This window comes from Plectropomus leopardus, chromosome 12, assembly GCF_026936395.1.
Source record: "Plectropomus leopardus strain MGB_pleo_1.0 chromosome 12, ASM2693639v1, whole genome shotgun sequence".
Classification (NCBI taxonomy): domain Eukaryota; kingdom Metazoa; phylum Chordata; class Actinopteri; order Perciformes; family Serranidae; genus Plectropomus; species Plectropomus leopardus.
Genome location: NC_142187.1, coordinates 31,634,497 through 31,644,074, shown reverse-complemented (window position 1 = coordinate 31,644,074; position 9,578 = coordinate 31,634,497). Strand labels below are relative to the sequence as shown.

At 38.5% G+C, this 9,578-nt stretch overlaps 1 protein-coding gene across 1 annotated transcript; it reads left to right on the top strand.

The window, feature by feature from the left end:
- Window positions 1-425: 425 nt before the first annotated feature.
- Window positions 426-8,018, top strand: dnajb4 (DnaJ heat shock protein family (Hsp40) member B4). Its single transcript, XM_042498505.2, has 3 exons — window positions 426-1,094; window positions 2,956-3,536; window positions 6,033-8,018. The coding sequence occupies exons 1-3, from the start codon at window positions 884-886 to the stop codon at window positions 6,261-6,263; spliced, it is 1,023 nt and encodes a 340-aa protein (XP_042354439.1). The 5' UTR covers window positions 426-883; the 3' UTR covers window positions 6,264-8,018.
- The last annotated feature ends 1,560 nt before the right edge of the window (window positions 8,019-9,578 follow it).

Sequence of the window (9,578 nt, the reverse complement as noted above, 5' to 3'; positions counted from 1 at the left end):
AGATAAAGCAATAGATTTAAGACAACAGGCTCTGAATAAACTGCAAAAATGATACAAATATATAAACAGCCTACATAAACAGATTAAAATAAAAAAAAATGTAATTTGGCCTTTAAAAACATAAGTCCCTCCCCAATGCCTAAAATAATAATAATAATAATAATAATAATAATAATAATAATAAACAGGGTTGTTGTTGTTGTTGTTGTTATTATTATTATTATTATTATTATTATATTTTAACTTCATTCCCATTATGTCTCATGAACTTGCATTCTGAATAAAATTGAACTGAACTCAACTGAACTAAATAATAACGCTACAAACATGCATTTTATTGATTTATTTTGATTTTTTAAATTCTGTACAAATTACAGATGTAGTGTTGAACAGGGGGCCCAGCAGCTCAATTTTTGCCTCAGGACCCTCAAGCAGGTAAATTTCGCCATACGCCACAAGTAATGATCATATGTAGTACTACTGCATTATTACCCGATGACTGACTGGCACGCACACGCACGGTTGCACGCGCGCACACGCACGCACGCGCGCACGCACCGGAACCAGTATCATGTCTTGAGTCTAACTTGACGCTGGCGCTGTGGCTGCAGAGGGAGGAGGGAGCCGAGGCTATTTAAAGAGGCTCATCCAGTCATTCAAATAGCAGGAGGTCCTTGGCGTTGACTAACCGCCTCTAAATGGTTTTCATCCCGCTCTGCGTCTCTGTCTGCGGCTACTTATTGTCGATCAGTCCGGACTGAGGCCGCCTGTCTGCGCTGACAGCCATCCGTCGACCATCAGTCTGCCAGCCTCCTCTGCAGGGACTGCTCCTCCTCCCTCTGCTCTTTTTTTTTTAAAAAAAAATCTTTATCATCGGTGAAAAATGGGCAAAGATTACTATAAAACGTTGGGCATCTCTAAAGGAGCCACAGACGAGGATATTAAGAAAGCTTACAGAAAACAAGCGCTGAAATGGCACCCGGACAAAAACAAGTCTGCAGCCGCCGAGGAGAAATTTAAGGAAATCGCTGAGGCATATGAAGTCCTCAGTGATCCGAAAAAAAGAGAAGTTTATGATCAGTATGGAGAAGAAGGTAATGTGTTTTTAATTTTTCACCCATGTGTGACGGCTTTTTAAAAAAAAATCAACCTTAATACACCGTTATAAAGCCGTTATAAAGGCTGGGTGTAAAAACACAGCTGGCTTTAATTCAAGTCACACAGTGTAGCTTCTCCGGCAGGCTTAAAAACAGCTGTTTATCCACTTCTGTGCATTTTATTATGAGGATTAGTTCATAATCTGCAGAAATAAGGGCCTGTCACCATTTTAACACTCATTTTCTTACAAATGTGGGTGTTGTAATGGAAAAATATATGCAATCTTTATGTCAAAGTCTTTATGCACAGTATGTACTTACCAGATGGTTATGGATGGAAAATGCTAGACAGGAAAAAAAGACTACAGATCAAAAACTAAAAGTGGCACATTAAGGGACTGTTAGTTATTTATGTGAGAGGAGGTGCAAAAAGGGGGTGGCATGTCAAATAATTTTTAAAATGATTTTATATTTTTTATTTTGGCTTTGGAGTGTTGTATACAACTTTAAATTAAAATTTTGTTAAAAAAATTCTTTAAAGATGGGTTTGGAAGGCATGTTGTCTTTATCTAAATAAAATAAATTACACCATTTGTCATATTCTGAAACTGTAAAATCAAAAATTATCCTTGGGTTTTCAAATTTCTGACAGTCCGACACATCATATGCGATTAATGCTTCTGTTCAGAAGAAATATTGCAATATCTTAGCTTAAAATAGTGATATCTTATCAAAATTGTTTTTTATGTCTTATTTGAAATGTTTACCAAAAAACAAATGTTTGCATGAAGTCTTTTTTAACTCCAGGTTTTCAGTCCTTTTTGATCCATTTTGTTTCACCCAAAATAGCCATGGCATAGCCAACACCAAACCCACCAGAGTCCATCTAAATATACCTCAACTTTACCATCAGAAAACACACTTCATTCATAAAACTCCAACTTGGTTCACCTCTCCACTTTTCCTACCATCACCAACTCTGATTTTGATGAATTAAACCCTTAATTCAAACAATTAGATGTGAAAATATGCTCTATATGCCCTAAAATTACTATTTATTTAAATGGAGACTAGTGGTCTTGGCATTCATGATTTCGGGGCTATTTCAAGTGTAACAAAAAGGATGTTACTTCCAAACAAAAAGATCCATTTCTGTAGGGATCCTTTCTATAATGTTGCCAGACACTTATAATAACGATTTGAGCCTGTCAGTGACAAAAACAAGCACTTTTTAGTGGATGTAAATTGATGTCAAGAATAGTTGTTTACATTATTGGCATTGTCACAAAAACATGGGAAAATAAGGTCTAGTTCAGGCATACTTAACTTGCTCTGCTTGGGGGGCATTTTTACAATGTTATTCACAGCGGCCCCATATACATGATTCTGGGAATTTTGGACATTTCTAAGATTTTAGGACATTTCTAGGATTTAATGATGTTTCAAGGGTTTTAGGATGTTTCTAGGATTTTAGGACATTTCTGGGATTTAAGGACATGAGGGTCTTAGCTGGGACCTCTTTTGGGGGTGCAAGGGATCCTCCATTGGCACTTTTTTGAATAAACAAGCTCTAAAACCTTATGTAAAAGTACAAAAACAATTCCCATTGTGATTCACTTTATCTGTATTATGAATTAGAAAATTGTTGGGGGGCGCTCCCAGATATTGCCTGTGAGCGGTAAATTGATTGTTACTAGTCTAATTTGAAAAATGAGAAGTTACATAAGGTCTGTCTCTGGCCTAATACCTATCTGGGGGGCTGCATTGTCAAAAGCAGGCATCACTGGTGGCACATAGCTCTCCCGCTGCTGAGTGTCACTGTTGGCATGACTCATGAATCATTTCTGTCACACATCAGGTCTCAAGGGAGGAAGTGGGCCCACTGCTGACGGACAAGGCAGCACCTTCACCTACACTTTCCACGGGGACCCTCACGCCACCTTCGCCACTTTCTTTGGCGGTTCAAACCCATTTGAGATGTTCTTTGGGCGCAAAGCAAATGGCCGAGACGACGACGACATGGAGGTGGACGGAAATGATCCATTCGGCTCCTTCACCAACTTCAACCTGAACGGATTCCCTCGGGACGGGCACATCGGGCCCGGGGGGCCGCCGCGCCGGAAGCAGGACCCGGCCATCATCCACGAACTGAGGGTCTCCCTGGAGGAGGTCTTCCACGGCTGCACCAAGAGGATGAAAATCTCTCGCAAAAGGCTAAATCCAGATGGCAGGACCATGCGCAATGAGGATAAGATTCTCACTATCGAGATCAAGCGGGGCTGGAAAGAGGGAACCAAGATCACGTTCCCGAGAGAGGGAGACGAGTCACCCAATACCATCCCCGCTGACATTGTTTTCGTCATCAAGGACAAGCCACACCCTCACTTTAGGCGGGAGGGCTCGAACATTGTGTATCCTGTGCGAGTGAGCTTACGACAGGTGAGGCGTTTTCTATTTTCACTTATGACTGATTCGTATATATAGAGTCTGATAGGTGGATTAGTCACACACAGGAGAGATTCAGAACTCATATTTTCTTTAGAGTGCTGCTTTAAAGAGGCTCAAAAAAAAGAAAAAAGCCCGGTCACAATCAATAAGCTGTAGGTAGTCTGCCTCAAAAACTGCTTTCCCTGGAAAGTACAGGCATCCTGAATGAGTATAGTACCGAGCTACGCACACTTTGGCTGAGCGCTTATGTAATCTAGATCATCAACATTGAGAAATAGGAGCTGTATCACAGGGAGGGCAGGGAGGTGTCGGACACCCACGTGCACACATTGCAAGATGGACTTATATGGATCCTCCTACTCTTCAACACTTTGAGATCGCTGAACGTTTCATCGCTGAATATGTGATCGATGTATGCAAACAGCCGCAAATCAGCTCTGCGTGACATGAATCATGCTGTTAGTCACATAAATATTTCTAATCATATAGCTTCATTTTTTTTTGTCAAAATAATTTTAAATTGCCAACTAAAACCCGTCAAATAAAGTTGCATTCTTGACTTTGGTAACAGTAGTTTAATTAATTAGTCTTATCTTCAGGACAACTTATTAGTTTTTTTCCCAGAGCTTTCCACAGCATCTCACAGCCATTCATGTCCAACTCCAAAGAAGATCCTTGAATAGAGAGATTACGACCACCTGTTATTATGTGATGACAACTGAGCCGTCTCATCCAACAGCTGAGCAAACTCCATCCACAACTGAAGACTGTTTATGCAACCACAAGTTCTGGAAAAGCTAATAAATGGAACTTGAATTATTTCAAAAATAGCTGTATAATTTGCTGCATGGCTCTGTGTAGGTCTGTCAATTAAGATACCGCAGACATCTCTTATAACATGTCATCAAACATGTTTGGACTACTGGTATAATATTTTAGCGGTACGCCTGATTCAATGTTAAAGAAGTACTTCACTGATGGAAAAATGGCTTTAAAAAAAACAAAAAACAAAACTGAGCTGTCTGTGCAGAAGAAAGATGCAATTGCTTTTGAAACTGGTGCTACATGACCACAGAAAACAGAGGAAAATAAAACTTTTGTTCAAGAGGTAGAAAACCTACAACTACCATAATGCACTGCGCCACAACGGACCAATATACACTCACGCTAGTGGATGATGTAAACTCGTACATGTGAAACAATAGTGGCCAACTGGTAATAGACGATCTTCTGTAACACTTAATTAGTTAGCTAAAACTGGAAACATTTGAGGGGACGAAGTGGCCGTTTACACAGCAATGGTCCTTGCAAGAAATGTTAAATTTTTGTTGCAGTTTGGCCTTTCGTTCACACGACAACAGTGTTTTGGGAGCCTAAAAACACAAACTTTTGAAACCATGTTCCAGAGTGTAATCTTGTGAAAACACAACCATTTGTGTCGTCATGTTAACTGGCAATGCACAGATTCAGTGACGTTACGAACGCTTTTTGCAAATGCATGTGGTGTTCTTCTATGGTTTGGCATTGCAAGGTTACACTGCCGACTGCTGGCCTGGCATGCATACTACAGCGTTTTTGGTTGTTTTTGCGAAATTGTGTACACAAGGATTGTTTTCACAATGTTATTATAAGTACACAGTCTTTCAGTTTATCACACATAAATACAGTAGTGTCTATGTATGTATAAATTGACTGATTAGTAAACAAAAGAAACTGCAATGCGAAAATGCCAAAAATGTTTCACAAGTGTCCTGCTCAGAACATTTCTTAGTCACAATTCTTTAAAAACTTCTTTTGGAAATGTTTATGTTATGTAAAAAATTTTGGCTGATGAATGATTATTTGACATTTTCAAACAGTCAAATATTCTACGTCAGGGTTAAAGTGTGCAGATTTTTGCATTTTGAGATTTAAGGTCTAATGTGTAGGATTTAGTATATCGGCAGAAATGGAATATAATAGATTACATTTTCACGTCGGCCATCGCGGTGTCAGACAAACAGAAAAACACTTAAAATGTGAAACTGCTTTTTTCAGTACTTTGGACTGTTCTTAATCACTGCATTAGTTGCTTTTGAGAGGAAATGACCTCTGCGGATAATTTAGCTCCCAATAAAAACCTCCTGAACGTCTGGGTCTTAAATTATCAGAGAAAAAAGGTCAGCACACATTAGTGGGATCTGGAGTAGCAGCCCACTAGTGACATAACCTAACCATTTAAAAGGAGGCATTCTGCATAATGAGCACTTCTACTTTTAATAATTTAAGTCTATTTAACTGTTCTGCTGCATCATGCAATATATTTATATCAGAAGAACATATCCTTACTAATATCATGTTCCTTTCAGAAATATAACCCAGCACAGGTTGTATAAATTTAATCTCAGACGGTGAACAGATTCATGTGATATTTTTAGTTTTTACAGTACACCATGTGTGGGTTGCTCCCGATTTTCACACTGACTCCCAATGTTCCTGTCTTCTCAGTCGTTGTGCGGATGCTCGGTTACCGTGTCAACGATAGACGGGAAGACGTGCAACATGAAGATCACGGATGTTATCAAGCCTGGCATGAGAAAGACTGTTGCCGGACAAGGTCTGCCCTTACCCAAAAACCCCGAGCAGAGAGGGGACCTGGTGGTGGAATTTGACGTTAACTTTCCGGAGGCGTTACCCGTCAACGCCAAGGACGTCCTGAAACGACATTTACCTGCTTAGGAGGAAGGACACGAACTGCCCGAGGGGAGATAACTGCATGACAGCGCTCGCCCTTGTTACCAGCACTCACACAAACACACACACACACACGGACAGTTATGAGAGTTCACAGATGGACCCCCTGCGACGAATGTGCAATTTCTATTTTTGAGCTAATTGGTGTTTTTTATAAATACCACGCATGCTGCCAAGTTGATGTACGTGAAAGCGACAGACAGTCTGGGTTGTTGATATCTGAAAGAAAACACATTTTATGTATGTGCTACAATCACTTTATCTTTTTGTTTGTTGGAAATATTTGGTAGTGAGTGAGTCTACAGTTGCCCAAAAATATCCCAAGGATTCCTGGGAAACATTGCAGTGCCAAACAGACATTTTCTTGCTCTTGTTTAGATCTGACAGGCATTGTTACCGACATTTTTTAAGCTGTCGTTCATGTTTATTTAGTCATGTGGAGATACAAGCTTCAGTTTAGAGGCTGTCGTAAAGGGATAGTGCAGATTCTTTGAAGTGGGGTTGTATGAGGTACTTATCCGCAGTCAGTATGTTAAATGCAGTAGATGTAAGTCTGCACGCCCACAGTTTGGAGAAGCAGGCTGGAGTCTGACACAGAAGCTGAGCGATGTACTGCTGTTGAAGGGGTCAAGTCCCATTTAAAAAAATCAAAATCAGTTTAAGTGTACACTATATCAAGAGTATTTTCACAGTTTTATCTTTCTGACAGACAGCCTTTTCCAATGAGAAAGCTGTTGAGGGCTTCAGTTCTCCATGTGTGATCTCGTCAAAGCCACCAGACCTCATTTGGAAAACCAGTAATTTTAGCTCACTGAACACAGGAGCTGCTGGTCTACTGCTACTTTCCCCAGTTAGTTAGTTACTGTTATTGTGTGACTTTGGTGAATCTGAACTAACCCTTTTAAATGCCAAAGTCAAACAATAAGACAAACAAAATAGCTGATTGAGGCAGCGGAAGACCACGAGCTCCTGTGTTTAGCGATGTTAAATCACTGTTTTTATAAAAGAAGTCTGGCTTTGAGGAGAGTCAAAATCAACTTTATTTTCAATTCTGCTACATGTACAGGACATAGATGGAGATGGGATTGAAATGCCATTTCTCCCAGACCCAAACAAAAACAAAAGAATAAAAAAGTAGCTAAATACTAAATAAAAGTAATAAAGTTTCAGTTAATGCACACATGAAAACACACAAGCTTCAAGTATAGCGCAACAAATTCAGTATATATAGGAAGTGAATGATTATTTCTACTGTGCAATGAATGATTATTGTGCATATGTATGAATAGTGCAAATATATAAATAGTTCAGATGTAATAAATAGTTTACGGATGTGTGAGTAATGTAAAGATATGACGGCTTCTATCTGAAATTAAGATAAGGCGGTAAAAATATTCTAAATATAGTGCCCACTTATATTGATATTCATTTTTTTAGGTGGGACTTTTTTTAGGAGGCTAAAATACATTTTGTGGCTGACCCCGCTATAGCAGTACATTGCTCAACTATAATTTCGGACTCCAGTCTGCTTCTCCAAACTCTGAGTTTGCTGTTTGTAACATACCAACTATGGATAAGCAACCCATACAACCCCACTTAAAAAATCTGAACTTTCCCTTTAAAATCAGTGTACAGGTTATTCAAGAGGAACGTGGTCGAGTGAACTCAGTCATATGTGCATTTTAGAAAGTGACGTGCAGATATTAAACTTGAATTTTAAAATAAATATTTCCACATTAAGTGATCTCGAGCTGTTTCAGTTCTGGGGCTGCGTGTGATGAATCCTCCTCCATGAAATAAACGGTGTATAATCACTTTTAATGCTGCTTGGGCCTATTTATAGTCAGTGAACAGTCTGCTTAGCAATAAGTGAGCACCAGAAAAATGGTTCCTCAGACATATTTTAGCACTCAAAAGTTTCAGATTTCAGATTTTTCTTCAAGTACTTAGAATTATAATGCCTGCGTAATGCAGATATAGTACAGTTTATGGGATAATCACATTTATTTTCTTTTCCTACTTTTGTTTTTTCTCCTCATTGTTTTTGTCAAAAGAGAAAGCAAATATATACTTCTCCCATGTCCATATATGCCACTAATGCCAAATTTCTTATGTGCAGTACTAAAACTATGTTGACTGCTCACTGATGGCAGAACTATGAATGTGTAAATATAGCAGTCAGCCGCTGGCCGTCAGCTGCCAACACAGAGGCCTTAAATGTACGTTTTCCCACCAGGGGACGCCACATCACTCATCATGACTCAGGGGCCAACAGAGGCGGGGTCCTTGTGGGACAGAGAGGGCCACTTGGCTGCTGACATTCTTACTCATTAAATTCGGAGCAGGAAGTGCGACATTAAAAACAGCACTGACAAGTGTTTGGGTTCCATTAAAGACAAATACAGTTGTGTTACATGGCTGTAACAGGAGCATAGATTTTCATTTAACATCACAGATAAGTATCATATTTTAAGCACTTTTTATTCCCATCTTTTTTATCTATTTATTCATTTATTGCAGCCACTCACATGGACTAATGCAATCCTTGACCAAGAAACCAGTTGTTCTGTGTGCAGCAGGGAATTAGTACTCAGCTCTTTTACTTGAATAAAGTTGCAATAGTACGTTGTAAAAAAAAAAGAAAGAAAAAAAGTCCTGCATTCAAAATTTTGGTCAGGTAAAAGTACAAAAGTATTAGTATCAAAGCATACTTAAAGCAACAAAAGTGAAAGTGTTAGTTATACAAAACAGCCCATTTGAGATTAATATGCACTATATTACTGAATTATAATAACTTGTGTATTAATGTGATGGACGAAGTACTCAGTTCATAAACTTTAGTAACAGAATAAATAATGCAGTGTTTAAATACTCAGAAGCAAGTATTTAAAATTGTTCAAAAATCACCAAAATACTCATATACTCATATACTGAGTATTTTTTTCATAAGCTCATTCTACATGTTAGAGGTAAATATAGCAGTTTTTATCACTACATTTATTTGATACTTATAGATACTAGTTACTTTTTATGTTAAAAAACATATGATATGATGCAGTCCTACGTTACTAATCTACCCAGTAAAGTGGTGACAAAACATTATATGCTTATAAGATATGATCAGTGGTGGAAGAAGTATGCAGTTCCTTTACTTACATCAAAGTAATCAAAGCACTAATACCGCACTGTGAAAATACTCTATTACAGATAAAAGTCCTGCATTGAAAATGTTACTTGGGTAAAAGTAAGTAAAGTATAATCAGAAAAATGTATATATACACTTCTATTATAATGTACTTT

Bases quoted from the DNA above. Each gene is read 5' to 3' on its own strand.
- dnajb4 (XM_042498505.2), top strand. From the start codon at position 884: ATGGGCAAAGATTACTATAAAACGTTGGGCATCTCTAAAGGAGCCACA. The intron at 1,095-2,955 runs GTAATGTGTTTT...GTCACACATCAG, and splicing joins TGATCAGTATGGAGAAGAAG to GTCTCAAGGGAGGAAGTGGG. The intron at 3,537-6,032 runs GTGAGGCGTTTT...CTGTCTTCTCAG, and splicing joins TGCGAGTGAGCTTACGACAG to TCGTTGTGCGGATGCTCGGT.